At 46.5% G+C, this 16,086-nt stretch overlaps 1 protein-coding gene across 4 annotated transcripts in view; it reads left to right on the top strand.

Annotated features, from left to right (window-relative positions):
* LRR (capping protein regulator and myosin 1 linker 1 leucine rich repeat protein) overlaps nt 1–16,086 on the top strand; it is a 203,523-nt gene that overhangs the window by 165,730 nt on the left and 21,707 nt on the right. For all 4 annotated transcript variants that reach the window (XM_037427323.2, XM_037427322.2, XM_037427321.2 and 1 more), the window contains 2 exons: nt 3,612–3,898; nt 4,656–4,801. In XM_037427323.2, the coding sequence (XP_037283220.2) occupies nt 3,612–3,898; nt 4,656–4,801 (433 nt within the window). The remainder of the gene's footprint in view (nt 1–3,611; nt 3,899–4,655; nt 4,802–16,086) is intronic.

Raw genomic sequence — 16,086 nt, 5'->3', positions numbered from 1 at the left:
GGAGGGCTCTTTACCGAATAGTATTCCGCGGTATTCGTTCGTGCCTTTCCATTTCGTTCGCTTTTCGTCTTCGACCCCTTGCATGAATGCATGGTTTCATTGCGCATGCATGGTGTGGCCCCCGACGACGTTCAGCTCTGCTTTTTGGGGGGGGGGGGGCGGGGGGGGGGGGGTAATCGTGTTGTTACTACTGAGGGGATATCAGATTAAGCGCTTATGGAAACTCCGCAAGACCACGTCGAGGACGGATCTTGTGAGGTCGACTCGTCACGCGCTTCCGTCTTGCGCTGTGCTGCGAGTTCGCAGGCTCGTACCTTTGGCCATTAGCCAATTAGTTTTGGCAACAACATGATGGCACGTTGAATGCAATGCAATGAACGCGATAGCAAGAAATTGTAATGTTACGTATTAATGTTTGCAACCAACCCTTTTAGCTTTTAGATCTAATATCGCGTAACTCCTAAAAAACTGCCGCTCCTACAAAACGGCGGCTCCAGCGAGCAGTGCTCTTTTCACACAGTCCCTTAGCGTTGAAAGTGCACAGCTGATACTTGCTGAGATTCGCCGTGAAAATGAGCAGAGTCACTGCCTGGCGACAACTTGGTAAAGGGTGCAAGTGTGGATTGCTCTGTGTGTCGTCTGCTAGCCACATCATGTTTCTATGTGCGCATACGTCATGCACGTTCTCAAAGTGGGGTTTGTCTGGTCATGTCAGTGCGAGGGTAGCTGCTAATGCATTGTAATAAGATCGGCTAGTGCAACTTTCCAGTGTGCTGTTTATTGTCGTCATACCCTCCATTCACCAGAATAATTTCAGAGTGGGTGCTGCCTTCTGTTTCAAGCACATCGTAAAATGCTCTTGGCATCCTCCCAAACATGAGGACTATTAAATGATGTGTGAATGCAGCATTTTAGCGACTCGATTGTTAACAAATACGAGGCTCTAGGGCACATACTTGGTGCTGTTTGTAGGTATACAACTACAGCACTGTAGCCTATCTATCATCCGAGGAGCCTTAGTTGTGTTTATCCGGCCATGGTACCACTACATAGAGATATTACTATCACATAAACTGTGCCACTTCTGTAATTAAACTGTACTTAAAACCGAGTTACCGTGCGCAACCATGTGCATAGATATAAGAATGCTTTAAAGAGCCCTGGCGTTCAAAATCAAGACGACACAAGTTACATATAATGTTCAATTTCATTGAAATCTCATCAGTTATACATTGTCTTGAGCATTTGTGTGTCATTGTTATTGACTGATGGAAGGCAGCGGTCATTTTCTGTCTGAAAAAAAAAAAAAAAAAAGAATGTATGCTTGTCTCATTAACCAGACCTTTGTTGTAGCACTGTCATGCACATAATCTATCGATAAAAGCTTTTTGCAGAACTCTTATGTAAGATTTTTATATTTTTACTGGTGCAAGAACATGTAAGTGCACGTGGTGAACACAGTGTAGCGCAAAGCGCTGTCAGCCACTAGGCTGTTCTGACTAAACTTATCAACTGTCGCACATTTCATGGTGAACAGAATGAGACAAAAAAAAAAATCATGTGTACAAGGTGCAAACGATGGTACTGAAGTAATCGGACAGATATGTGGGCTTTTCATGATCTTTGTTTCTCTCTTTCTTGTAGTATGTAGATCACAAAAATGTAAATAAGTAGTTCAGTCACGCTAAAACAGTGCGTAGCAGGCGGGACACAAGCTAACCATGTACAACACAGAAAAAGCGCGATTTGGTGTGAAAGCGTGAAGAAAGTCACCCAGTGCGAGCAGCCCTATGAAATGCAGAATGCGCTTTACTCGCGGGTAATGGTAACGTTGCATAGGCTTCGTGCACTGATTCAGTGGAAAGGCACATAGATACTACCAGTAAACTGCAGTCAATGCATTTTATTTGCCGACAATCGGCTCAGACCGCACGCCACGCAGCACTGCGTGTATTTGTATACACGCCACCGCTCACCCATCCACACTTGCGCAGGGACGATGCTACCATCTATAGCCCGATCTCGCTGCAAATAGCACGTGTGCCAGCGATCGCGACCGCTTTCAATATTGAAGTTCATTGTTGCTACTCAAGCGACCCCCCCCCCCCCCCCCCCCGCCCCGTTTTTTCATGCTCGTTCAAGACAGGTGGTTTCCTTTGTGTTTAAGCATTCAATGGTAGTTCTAACACGTCGGTGATGTTATCCTATGCACCTTCCAGGCAATGGAGATGGACAGGCTCATTTGGTCTGAGCTTCAGCAGCGCTCGTGTGCTTTTACCTGCTCTAGAAAGTTACGATGTTGCCTGCTCCAGAACGTTACGCTAACTGCAGTGAACCATTGTCATTATGAGCCTGCCAGAACGTGGCATAATTACCTATTAAATGGTAGTGCGCATTAATCATAAAGTACAAATTTTCGTCTTGTCATGTGTCACCCCTATCAACAATGAAATTAATGGGATATTTTATAAATGTCACCTAAAGTAACAATTGCTAGGTCTTTTTTTTTGCTCTTTACCAGAGTGCATTGCAATTACTTTTAAGAACACCCCCTATACTTTCCTTGACATGGTTGTCTGTTAAATCTCATTAATATTGTGCCTAACAAAGAAAATGAGCCCTTAAATGTACACTTCTTTCATTGCATACAATATGTCACCTACCAAACTTTTACCATCACTGCCAAGACCTTTACTGCGTTTGTTGGGAAAACGTCTGCACTGCTCACGACTGGCGTGAGTTCAATGAGCCACTTTTGTTTTTGCAAACGATTCTGCATGTGTACTTAGTGGCACGGATAAGGAGGCAGCACTGAACACTGGCATAGAAAACTGGTTAAAGAATGCAGTATGCTTATAGCATTGCCAATAGCTCTGCACATTCACTGCCTTGCAGTTGGATAGAAAATGCTTATCGTTTTAGGGTTCTCACTAATACATCATACTGGCACATTTATATGTGGTCACCATCATTCTTCTGGGTGTTTTGAGTTCTTATGCTCATAAGGGTTGCAGCATTCATGCCAAGGTCTGAATCATTGATCACCTTCTCTGCACATACAGAAAAGGTGTAATATTCTTTACTGTACATTGTGTTGTGGCATTTGCCAAACAGCGAGTCAAGGCTTGCAGGTAGCCTTTATGAGACAAAAAAAAGGTCACTGTAGTACATGCTAATTAGTAAGCATAGGACAGGTCACTATGCCCTAAGCAGTTAGCAAATACTGCAATAGGCTTCATGAAGTTTTGGTCAGAGATTCATCACAACTATGTTTTAGCCCTTGGTATGTTTAACATGACTAAATTAATAAGGCCCTACTATATTAAAATGCCAGTAACTCATTATTATAGAAGTCCGGGAAAAGTCTTCAAGGCAAAGTATAGAAACCTTCATATATTGGCTTTTTTTCTGTGTTTTGTTGTCAAGGTACTTAGAGTACAGGGCAAAACACTTTTCTAGATAAAGAGTGAGAAATGCATGGGGCTGATGCCATGGCAGGAAAAAATTTTCAACCCGACCAAAGTTTAGAGATATCTGAGTTCAAGTTCATAAAGATTTATGGTATTACGTGTGGTTTACATTATGTATCAAAGATTTTGTCATGTGCTCAGGCTGAAGAGTGACAGCAGCACGTCTGCAAGCAGCTCCATTCTGATTACTGAATCCAAGCCACTGGAAAAATCTCCTTCTGACAACAAGGAAACTGAAAAGCGCAGCTTTATGAAGGGCATCAGCAGTTTGTTCAGCCGAGCTTCATCATCATCATCGGAATCGGTGGTTGTGCAAAAATCAAAAGAATCAAAAGACATCGGAAGCAGTGTTATGTCTACGTCCCTGTCTGCTTACTCTTCTGTGAAATCAAGGCATGACATTGATGTCCACGACAAGGAAAATGGAGGTTAGTCAATACTTATTGCTTATTCATTACATATAGTGGTTTCTGGTAGGTACAGTTTTTTAGCTCGTGCCAATGTAACTACAGAACTGCACCTAGTTGACCTTTAGAGCTGTGTTCTCTGTCATATGCCGTGGGTGGGAGGGCAAGCATGAGAAGCGATATGTGTAGTGGAGTAATGTCACCATTTCCCCGTGTGTCCATGTTGAGGGCCTTGCTTGAGTGAGTTTTGGCTCCTCCTCAAGCCTGGCAGATGGCTGTGCACACAGCTGATAGCATATTTGGCCTATGCATGCACCCTACCTTGGAGGTAGCATCTGGCTTGCACAAAGGCAAAGGACGAGCTGAGACAGGTAGTGACTCCATATGGACTCTGTTGCTATGCACTAATAGTATTAGAAGTCACATTATCTCAACTGTCCCAATGCTTAAGCCATGATTAAGCTGGAAGCATGCCAAAGCATTCATCATGCCAGCATTGTAACAACAAGTATTTGTATTCACTTTACGATCACTGAACTTAATCAATTTCATCTTTACTTGTATGTGCATTATACCATGCTTAATCAATTTATTTGTAAGTAAATGTTTACAGCAATGTTGATAGAACTATGGGCCCTACTTTGACTAGTTGTCTAACGCTTTGATATTTATATCAATGTATTTGTTCTCCCGCAAAGCTCCTCTTTTGTCATTTTTTATTAGTATCACACGAGTGCTTGTGATTTCATTTTCTTGGCAATTTCTTGCTTTTGCGCAGAAATGGTCACTGAAGTTAGAGTATCTGAGACAACAAAGATTTCTGGCATGGAAAAGTTTGGTGTGGGGCCTGGATCGGTGATATTAGCTGAAATGAAGGCATTGCAGGGGAAGCGTACGTCCGGGGGAGCTCCATCAAAAGGAAGTGTAAGTATCATATGCACTTTGTTTATAAAATTTACTTTAGTTTACCCAAAAGTTGTAAATTTCCACTGGTAGCATCAGTTGCAATTTAATGCAGGTGAAATGCTAGAGGCCCGTGCACTGTGCGATATTTCAGTGCATGTCAAAGAACACAAGATAGCTTTAATTTCTGGAGCTCTCCGCTATGGCGTGCCTCATAATCAGAATGCGGTTTTGGCACTTAAAACCCTAAAACCCTGCAAGCTATTATTATTATTATTATTATTATTATTATTATTATTATTATTATTATTATTGTTGTTGTTGTTGTTGTTGTTGTTGTTGTTGTTGTTGTTGTTATTGTTATTACTTCGGTTTATTACCTGGTGTACATAGGTGCTATGTTAAAGAAGACAAGGCTGATTTCTCTTTTTAGGAATCGGTATAACACGAAGGTGAAACATGTCCTCGCAGAGGTAATTGAGCGTTCATTGTGCATTGTTTTGCCACAAGGGTGAAGGAATGAATGCTACAGCAACGAATTGCAATGTCACGCGAAGAACAGCAAGCAGCTCAAAACTTGCAGCGCACGCCTCAAGCAGAAAGCACACACGAAATGAGCATACACAGGACAAGCGCAGGCAAACAACTGTCACTGCTCGACACAATGCATGCTGCTCAAACAGAAAGACGCACAAAATGAGCACATATACATCGGGTGAGTGCAAAAAACTGTCACAATTTTTACTTCTTCGTGTGTGAGCAGCGCGCTCCTTTAGAAAACACGACTGCGGCAGCGAGCGAATTGACTTTCGTGCTCTCTTTAACTACTGTAGCTTCAAAGAAAATTTGCACAGGAAGCACAAGAGGTACGAAGTGCCCAATCTCGTGGTAAGTGTGCTCACAAGTGAGCCACCACGCTAGACAACATCTCTATACGATCTTCGACCACGCCTTGTGGAGGCGCTTGCCATAGCAATGCGGGGGTGGTGTGGTACGACGACATTTATAGCGCTCACCCGTCGTGCCATCTCGCTACTGATGGCGAAAACGTGCTGAAGTTGCTGAGCTCTGAGGACTGACAGCAGTACATGGTGTACATAAATTGCTCGCCATTTACATGTTGGAGAAGGTTCACTCTGTTGCCTAGTAGATAGCGTCGCGCTCTGAGGAGAGCGGGGTTGCAGAACTTATCCTGCTCATTTTTTTTTTTTGCAATATGTTTGTATATATTGTTACAAGACTATATCACACTGAAGAAGCAAGACAGACAGCGAGAAAGACGACGTGATTCTGGGATGTTGGGCACGCTCTTGCTTGCTATCTTGGCTTAGGCTTGGCATCGTGCAAATATATCTTTGTTGTCACCACATTTCTCTGTGTGGCCTCAAGTAACATTTTGGTGGAAAGTGCTAGGTAGCAAAGCACAACGGAGCTTCGCAGCGGATGCCAAGTTGCCACTTCTAACATGTCTACCGACAGGGATGCTGCGCCAACAGCCATGCCTCGCGCATCAGCGGCGCCAACCTCGCTTGTGGTCATTGTGACCACTCCACCCCGCGATCCTGGCAACTTTCGGGCACTGACAGCGAAGACGTCGATGAGTGGCTTCAACGCTACGAGCTCGTGAGTGAAAAACCACAGGTGGGACCCAACCATGATGCTGGCAAACCTTATACAGTCGAGCCGGCTTATAACGAACCTGAGCGTGACGCGGCATCCGTTCGCTGTATCCCAAAGTTCGTAGTAAATGAAACACAGCTTTTAAAAAAAGTTGCGAGTGAAAACACAAAATTTTTTTGCCCCAAAAAGTCCGTGATGCATGTGTTTCGAAGAGCAGAAGCGATAAGGGCGGTCTCGAGTTCACTTATAACGGCAGGGTGCTCGTTCGCCGAGGCCTATGGCATAGGCTGCATGAGGCACTGGCTCCAAAGTTTCATCGTTCTCGCAATTCGATTCCTCCAAATCGCTCTCACCATGTACTTCATTCACAATGCCCTAATCCGTGCACGGTTCCGCAGTGTCGGCATCATCATCGGCCGTAATTAAATCATCGCAACAGATGTCCCACCCGCTCTCCCACGTTGGAGTCGGCGACGCGCTGTCGCAAATCGCCGCCCCAGTGGTCCCGTTCGGAAGCTTCAGGCTCGGCATCAGGCCCGACGTTGACGAAGTCGGCCTCGCGGAAACAGTTTTGCACGCATGTAGCCCTCACCGCCGCCCATGAAATATTCACCATCTCCACAGCTGAATACCAGGACGCCCGAAGCGGCAAGTTAGCTGCCAGGTGGTCAACATCTATGAGCAAGCGCTCCACAACGTGGCACCTAACGCGCGGATTATGCTCAAGCCAAGCGGTCACACTTTCGACGTTTTGTTCAGCAGCACGAAAAAGCGTGCTAGTCCTCCCGTCGGCCATCATGACCACACACGCACACCAAGAGCGAGCAAGACGTGCACACGCGACACACATGCCAGAACGCGTGGAACAGGTCTGGGCTCGTTTCCAGTCTTCCAGTTTCCAGATACTTATTCGAGCCAGCGTGGCGGGCGTCAAGGAGCGGTGGAGACGGGCGAAGGGGTTGTGATTAAGAGAGGAGAGCAGACTTGCGAGAGAAGGGCAAAGAGTTGCGGTAAAGAGAGGGGAGGATGCGGCGGGAGGGCAAGCTTGAAAACCAAAACACATGGGAATGAGGCAGGTTGGGTAGCTTGCTTGAAAGGTCCGCGAACTCGCACGTAGAAAAACTTGGAAAGAGTGCATGGCCGCCTGAATCGGTGCGCGCGGCGGTGTTCGAAGAATCGGCGGCTGGGGTGAAAAAATCGTTTTGTTGCGCTGGCGAGTTTGCGTGGCCTCACGAACTTCGATATATCGCGATTCGTTGCGCGTAAATTAACAGCCGTTTTCGCGCTTCCGCACGCGCGTGGAAGGCATGCTGAGTCAAGTGTGAACGGAGCGAGAACAAGTCCTAAAAACGAAACAAATCGCAAATTATCAGAGCCGGTGGGGTAGCGTACACGCGTGTACTAGATGCAGACTATTGGGTACAGTCGGTGGCCGATGATTTTGGCAAATGGTCTGGTCACTCCAGGCCGGCGAAGCCAACGACAGTACCAGCGATCAAAAACTGGGTAGATGGCCGACCGGTCTTCGAAAGATCAGTGGCAGTGTGAAAACACGGGCCTCGTCTGGCGATGCGGGGTGCTCAGAGTAGCGGGGGGACAAAGGACGGAGGGATGCGTAACAAAAAGCGGTCAAGGAGAGCGGCAACTAGGGGGGGCGCGGAGGCAAGGTCGGCGTTTAACAATAAGAATATAAGGGCACCTCGCCGATGCCTGATCGGTGGTCGAAATTGGTTTCCTGGGAAGTCGGCAGATTGCTGACACGGTTCGCTGTAACCGATCAGCAGCGCTTGGAGACGTTCGTTGTAAGTGCGATTTTGTGCTATTGAACCAATCTATATTTTCACGGTCACACGGATATTGTTCGTTTTAAACGAAAGTTCGTTTTAAGTGGGGCCGTTATATGTGGGCTTGACTGTATTTTACTTGAAAGGTGTGGCCGAGGCGTGGTTCAACAACAATGCAGAAGAGCTCACCAGCTGGGACGTCTGTAAGACGAAGTTGTGAGAGTTGTTCGGCCAATCTGCCGTGTGCAAGCAGGGTTCGGCCAATCAGCAGGCCGCTAGAAAGAACTTGGTAACCGTGTCCAGACATCCATGGAGTTTTACCTGGCTTATATTCAAGATGTCTTGGCCCTCTGCCGTTAGGCTGATACCACCATGACAGAAGCCGACAAGGTTGCGCACATACTCAAGGGTATCGCTGATGATGCCTTTAGCCTTCTTGTATTTAAAGGCTGTTCGACAGTTCAAGACGTCACTAAGGAGTGACGACACTTTCCAGAGGCTAAAAGCCGTTGTGTTGCCCACCACTTCACCCGTCTTCTTAACACCGCTGCAACGTCAACTTGCGAAGACCTCCGTTTTGAGACCCAGCCCAACCCACCCTCTGCTGACATTACGAGGGTCATTCGACACGAAATCGAAGAGATGTCACCAGCACCCTTGAGGGTCCCGACGCCGAATGATCCTCAGTCCACCATATCCCTCATACAGAGCGTTGTGCGCCAAGAATTGGCAAACGCGGGCTTTCAGACGATCTGTTCTGTGCACCGACCCGATGTCCATCCGCCTACCTTGAACACCCCTGTCAACACTACCGGCGTCTTGCTCCACGTAACCGTAATCCAAACACATGGAGGACGCCCGACGACAGGCCAATTCGTTTCCGGTGCGAACGAGTGGGACACATTTCGCGTCATTACCGAAGCACGTGGACCTCGCCCTCGCGCACAAGCCCAAACTTCTTGAACTTCGACGCATCAGCCCGCCCTTCTGGCCAAGAACCACCCCGCCATGATGACTCAGCTCATTACGACATAACCGCCACGACCAATGCCCAGTACAGCCGCTCGCCTTCACGGCGACATAGTTTCTCGACGTCTCCTTCGCCATCCTGTTCCACATCCCCATCCTTTGCCCGACAGTTTTCTTCGGGAAACTAACTGGTGCAGCTCTTGGAGGTGACGCTGCTGCAACGACTTGCCCTACAATTCCTCTGTTGACCCTCCCGAAAAACCAGAGCTTGATTCATGTAAAAGTGGATGGTTTATCTGTTAAAGAAGTGGATGGTTTGTCTGTTAAAGAAGTGGATGGTTTGTCTGTTAAAGCTTTAGTCGACACTGGCACCCAAATTTCTGTTATGAGCTCGCACATTCATGACCGCTTAAAGAAAGTCTTGACTCTAGCCCTTTCACACTGTGTTCCTGTTGCTGACGGCAGTGCAGCTGCCGTCGTTGGCATCTGCACAGCACGTGTTACTATAGCCGGCCATCAAATCTCCGTCCTCTTCACTGTTCTCACCAACTGCACCAATGATGTTATCTTCGGTCTAGACTTTTTGTCCGCCCATTCGGCCCTCATTGACTGTTTTGGTAGCACGGTGCAACTTGACCTGTCCTATACGACTGATACGCCCATTCCGCCCCAAGTTCGTCTCTGCTCTGCTGAGCATGCTTGTTTGTCACCGCAAACAGTTACCTGCATTGCCATAACAGCGTCGCCACCTGTACCTGATGGACACTACGTGCTCACGCCCATTACATTTGTCCTTCTGACTCGCAGTGTTATTTTTCCGCACACTATTATTACATTACGGGAAAACCGTGCTTGCATCCCTTTGCTGAACTTTGCTCTGCTCTGTGTCCGCAAGTGCTTCCGCCTGGAATAGCCCTCGCCATGCTGACACCCTCTGAGGATTGCGCCATCTCAGCTTTGTACCCCAATGATGTGCGTTGCCCCAACTGCACGCAAGCCTGTTCTTCGACAGAGAGTCCATCTTCAAATGTGGAAAAAATGATCGCGGTGGACCTTTTGCCGCATCAAACTGATGCGCTCCGTCACGTCCTGGAATTGTACTTGGACGTATTCCACTTCTGTGAACGTCCGCTAGGTCAAGCCAGCATAGTGAAGCACCGCATTAACACCGGCGATGCATCCCGGTACATCGACGGCCGTACCGCATTTTTCTTGCGGTTCGTCAGGTCATTCAAAAGGAATACGAGAAGATGCTCGCCAAAGACATAGTTGGGCCATCTTCCAGTCCATGGGCTTCCCTTGTTGTTCTTGTAAAGAAAAAGGACAACAGTTGTCGATTCTGTGTTGACTTCTGACATCTGCACTAGATCACTAAAAAGACGTCTACCCGCTACCGTGCAGTGACGACGCCCGGGATTGCCTTCATGGCGCTAAGTATTTTTCCTCCATCGACCTTCGCTCAGGGTACTGATGAATTGCTGCCGACGACATAGACCGTGAGAAGACTGCTTTTGTGACTCCTGATGGTCTTTACCAGTTTAAGGTCATGCCGTTCAGATTATGCAATGCTCCAGCCACCTTCGAACGAATGATGGACACTCTCTTGCGCGGGTTCAAGTGGTCAATTTGCCTATGTTACCTCGATGACGTCATTGTATTTTCCCCGACCTTTGAAACACACCTCGAACACCTTTCTATCTTTTCTCTATCCTTTCTGTTTTTCGTAACGCAGGACTGCAACTGAACTCATCGAAGTGCCACTTCGGACGCCAGCAAATAACCATGTTGGGCCATCTTGTCGACTCCTCTGGCGTACGCCCTGATCCTGATAAAGTTTGAGCTGTGCAAAACTTCCCCGTCCCGACCAGCATATAAGGAAGTCCCCAGCTTTTTAGGTCTATGTTCTTACTTCCGACATTTTGTAAACAATTTTGCAAACATGGCCCAACCTCTAACGGACTTACTGAAGAAGGATGTTTTGTTCTCTTGGGGTGCTGCGCAGGCTTCGGCATTCTCTAATCTCATCGCGTTGCTCACAACACCACCTATTCTGGCCACTTTTGACACGTCTGCCCCAACAGAAGTGCGCGCTGATGCCAGCGGCCACGCAATCAGTGCTGTTTAGGTCCAGCATCAAAGCGGCTGCGCCTACGTTATCGCATATGCTAGCCGTCTGCTCTCTGTGGCCGAGCGAAACTACTTGATCAGTGAACAGGAATGCCTTGCTCTAGTTTGGGCAATTGGCAAATTTCGACTCTACTTACATGGTTGCCATTTCACCGTCACAACTGATCAGCACGCCCTCTGCTGGCTCTCGTCATTAAAGGATCCCACTGGGCGTCTTGGTCGCTGGTCACTACGGCTCCAAGAATATGACTGCTCAGTGTCTTACAAATCTGGCCGTTTACACCATGACGCTGACTGCTTGTCCCACCGTCCAGTGGACCCCCCTTAGACTTTAGACGAAGCGCCGCCATGTGTGCTCTCTCTGCTTTGAGCAACATCTATGATGAACAGCTCCGAGATCCCGTCTTGCTTGACATTATTGAGAAGCTAGACTCTCCAACACCCCATCCGTCTACTCGACTGTTTGTGCTTGCAGAAGGTACCTTGTACCACTGCAATGTCAACACAAATGGGCGCGAACTGCTCCTTGTGGTGCCTTCCCACCTACGTTCGAGTGTTATCGCCCAGCCCCATGACGCCCCCACCGCCGGTCACCTTGGTCTCTCTCGGACTTAGGACCGCGTTCAGCGTCAATTTTACTAACCCAGGCTTTATCGCTCCGTGCGCCGCTACGTCGTCGCATGCGACCGACCAGTGCCAACATCAAAAAAAAAAAAAAAAAAAAAAACTACGAGTCCTGTCGGCCTCCTCCAGTCACTTGATCTTCCTATTGACCCCTTCTTTCGAATTGGTCTTGATCTCCTGGGCCCTTTCCCTCAGTCTACCTCCGAAAGCAAATGGATAGCTACGGATCATACAACCCAGTACGTCATCATGCGGGCTTTCCCAAACAGCTCTGCTACAGATGTTGCCGACTTCCTTCTCTACGATGTCATCCTCCATCATGATGCTCCATGCCACCTCCTCACAGATCGTGGATGCTATTTTCTCTCCCGAGTTATTGACGACCTGCTTCGCTCTTGCAAAACCAAACATAAATTTACGACGGCCTACCACCCACAAACTAATGGGCTTACCGAAAGATTCAACTGGACTTAAACTGATATGCTCTCCATGTACGTCTCCTCTGACCACCTAGACTGGGACGTTGCATTGTCCTTTGTTACATTTGCCTACGATTCCTCACGCCATGATACCGCTGGGTTTTCACCATTCTATGTCTTATTTGGCTGCGACCCAACTCTACCTTTCGACACCATCTTTCCGACAGCTGTCGATTTGCCGACGGAATACGCCCGTGACACTATCACCAGAGCTCGCAAAGCACAAGAAGTCGCTCGGAAGCGCCTCTTAGCATCGCAAGAGCAACAGAAGCAACGTTACGACGCACATCATCGCGACGCCTCCTTTGCGCCGGGTTCCCTTGTGTTGTTGCGGACCCCGACTCGGCATCTTGGTCTCTCTGAGAAGCTGCTTTCCCAGTACTCAGGACCCTATCGCGTCTTGCGCCATGTGACCGACGTTACCTACGAGATAGTCCCGCTGAAGTCGTCATCTCCCTCCTCTCCACTGTCTACAGAAATTGTTCATGTCTCCCGCCTTAAGCTCTACCACTCCTCAACACCATAGAAAGCACCGAGGTGGTGCTTCTGCACCCGGGGGTCATGTTACAAGACTACATCATGCTGAAGAAGCAAGACACACAGCGAGAAAGACGACGTGATTCTGGGATGTGGGGCACGCTCTCACTTGCCATCTCGGCTTAGGCTTGGCGTCGTGCAAATATATCTGAGTTGTCACTTCGTTTCTCTGTGTGGCCTCCCGTAACAACATTTTATAATGTCATATCCATGACGGAAATAAGTCAGCAAAGTCGTGGTGGACCCCAGCCATAACAGACTTTCGTGTTAAAAGTTTTTTTGATACTTGCAGTGCATGTGTTATACCTAATTTCTTACGTCTGTTTTGTTGCAGTGTTTTCAGATAGCTGTTAATTCAATGTTTACACTGATGTGTCAGACTAGAGAACAGATACACTAGTAATCTAAATATTTCATTATATTCTCTTCCATGGGCTGTGAATCTTGATACATCTCACAGGGTAAGGCAGTCTGGTATGTCTTTACAATGCGTGAACCTCCTGTTGTCGCATTGAAGTGATTCGTGCATCCAAACCCTTTAGCAGAGAAGTACCCACTTACTTAGATGAAGTTGTTCAGTAGCACATTTTATTACAGTGAAATCTCGGCAGAACGAACGCCACATTAACAAACTTTTCAGATTAACGAACTTTTAAAAAAGCCCGCGCCGACTGCTAATAGTTTCAATGTAAAATTATTTCACTACTATTTACTTCAGAACACCGAACTTTTCAGAATAACGAGCATTAATATATTTCCGCGTTATATTAACGATGCCTCAGTACTACGAACTTATGTTTTGAAATCCGTCGCGTCCACCAGAGTGGTACGCAAGCAGACCACAAAGCAAACAGACGCCTTGCTTCTCGGAAGACTCGCAATGGTGTGGAGGAAAAAAAAATGAAAGGGCGACTATTCTTTTCTTTCTTTTTGTTGAAACCCCGACGCTGCAGGTTTACAAGCAAGCACAGAGGCGAGGGCAACACGGGAGGGCAAGGCCAGCGAGTCAGAGTGGTAGTTGCGGAGCAGAAAGCATGGGCGCGGAAAACCTGAGACAGCGAGAGAACAGAAATCGAAACACGAGGAATTTTCCTTGGCACTTTTTTTTTCTTCTAAAGAGGCGATGACAGCCATGACGCTTCGGGTTTTCCTTTGGAGGCCTTGTTTTTTTCAGTCGTGTTCATCTCTTTTCGGTCATTACTTATCGCGTTCACAAAGCAAGTCGGCGTTTGCACTGCAATGATACTACAAATGAGTTCATCTCTCCTTGCAACAAAGAAGTGGAAGCAGTTTTTGCTAAGCGAGACAGTGGATATTCTTAGGCAACTGGAAGGCAAAAAGCAGGCTGTTGTGACCAAAGAACCAAATCGCACCACAGGAATGTGGATGAGCTAGAGGCCTTCGCGCTGCAAAGTTTGTGCTGCTCGCGTAAAAAAAAAAAAAAAAATACACAGACTTCTTTAGGGTAAACATGCATTCTTTTGTGTTTACTTGTGCATTTGTTTTTTTCTCGTGAAAAACGAGTTCTACGATTCACCGTTGTAAAGGTAAGTCGTTTTGGTCAGCCAAAAATAAGTATTTATGGTTAATTTTCGAGCTTTAACTATAACGACCTTTCAAAATAACGAACAAATTTCTGTGGTCTCGTGAAGTTTGTTATACCGAGATTTCGCTGTAATTATATTTGTATATGCTTACAAATGAAGTTTTTATAATACAAAAAAAGCGCCACCTTGATTTAATATTTTTTCACATCGTCACATCTCCATATGAAGCTAGTGGAAAGCACAGGCAGTGTTGTTTGTTGTTCTGAAGATTAGAGCAGGATAAAATTAATGCACATGCAAAATTTCTGAAATTCAGAAAAAATATATTTGCTCACTGTCTCCACAGTTGCCTTTTTCATATCGACAGGCTTCTTAAAATGGTTAAAGAAGTACTGACACGAAGTTTTTCACACCGTTTTTCGCATCATATGATAGGCCAAGCCCCTGAGAGTGTAGGAAATGTACCGGTATGCGTGAGTGTGCCCTGAAAAATTAATTACAGAATGATTTAAAAAGCTAGTTTCAGTTCCTACTGTACCCTGACATCACAACATGGTACTATGGGCAGCGCTACCAGGCTGTATGTGCACGCACAAGTTTTCATCTATTCTCATCCGCTCGCCACTTCAAATGTCTGCTGCACGATGCATACGGCAACTGTCATGGTAGGGGGTACAACGTTGGAATGGCATCACTTTTAAAACGCAGGTTCTTCATCAACTATCCAAAGTCGGTCAGCAACTACATATTGCACGTGTAAGCATCCGGAGTGAAGTGCAGTGAACAGAGTAACCTCTGTTTGGTTGGCGTTCAGTATCTGCCTGCAACGTTGGAATCGGACGGGAATAAAAATAGAAACTTGCACCTATTATCTCCTTTCGCATTGGTGCAAGACTTTACAGGGCGAAATATTGATGCCATGACGACTCATTCGAAATCAAACGATTTATTTGCCCTCTGATTAGCGTATATCTTGTATTCGCGTGCACGTACACTATCGCAAACTCTGTTAGCTCGTTTCACACTCATGATGGATGGCAGTGACCCCATGACCGCATGGCATGAGCTGACAATAGAGAAGGCAACGCACAAGCTGGCATTTTTTGTGTTTTGGTGCTTGACGTCATCATAACTAGCCAGACTGCTGCGTGAAGTCACCAGGATTAGTACTAGTAGTGTCGATGTCAGTAGATGCGAAAATTTACTTTAATATATCAGCATTTGCTGAGCGACACACTTGCTCAGAGCCGTCTTTGTATTCAGGAGATTTGTATGGCAGAGTAAACTCGCCTCTGAAAAAAGGTGTCAGTGCCCATTTTAAAACATTATTTGGAAGCGTATTTAAGAAATTTAGATTAATTAACTTTTTAATTAGTGGAGTTAGGCAGTTATGTCGAAATAGAAAGCTGAAGTTATTCATGCAAAGAACTCATTGCTGTTTTGATATATATGTAGAAAAAATCAGCCTCTAGTAATCATTATCGCATAATTAGGTTCAACCAAATCGAATGGTGAAACTAAATCCAAGCACCACAATGACGTCACCGTTCAAGACAACAATTACAGAGGTGCGATTCCCCCGCGCTCGTCAACACACCATATACACAATTGTAGGTCGA

This window comes from Rhipicephalus microplus, chromosome X (genome assembly GCF_043290135.1).
Source record: "Rhipicephalus microplus isolate Deutch F79 chromosome X, USDA_Rmic, whole genome shotgun sequence".
Taxonomy (NCBI): domain Eukaryota; kingdom Metazoa; phylum Arthropoda; class Arachnida; order Ixodida; family Ixodidae; genus Rhipicephalus; species Rhipicephalus microplus.
Note: the sequence above shows the minus strand (reverse complement) of the source record. Positions and strands in the feature narration are given on the sequence as shown.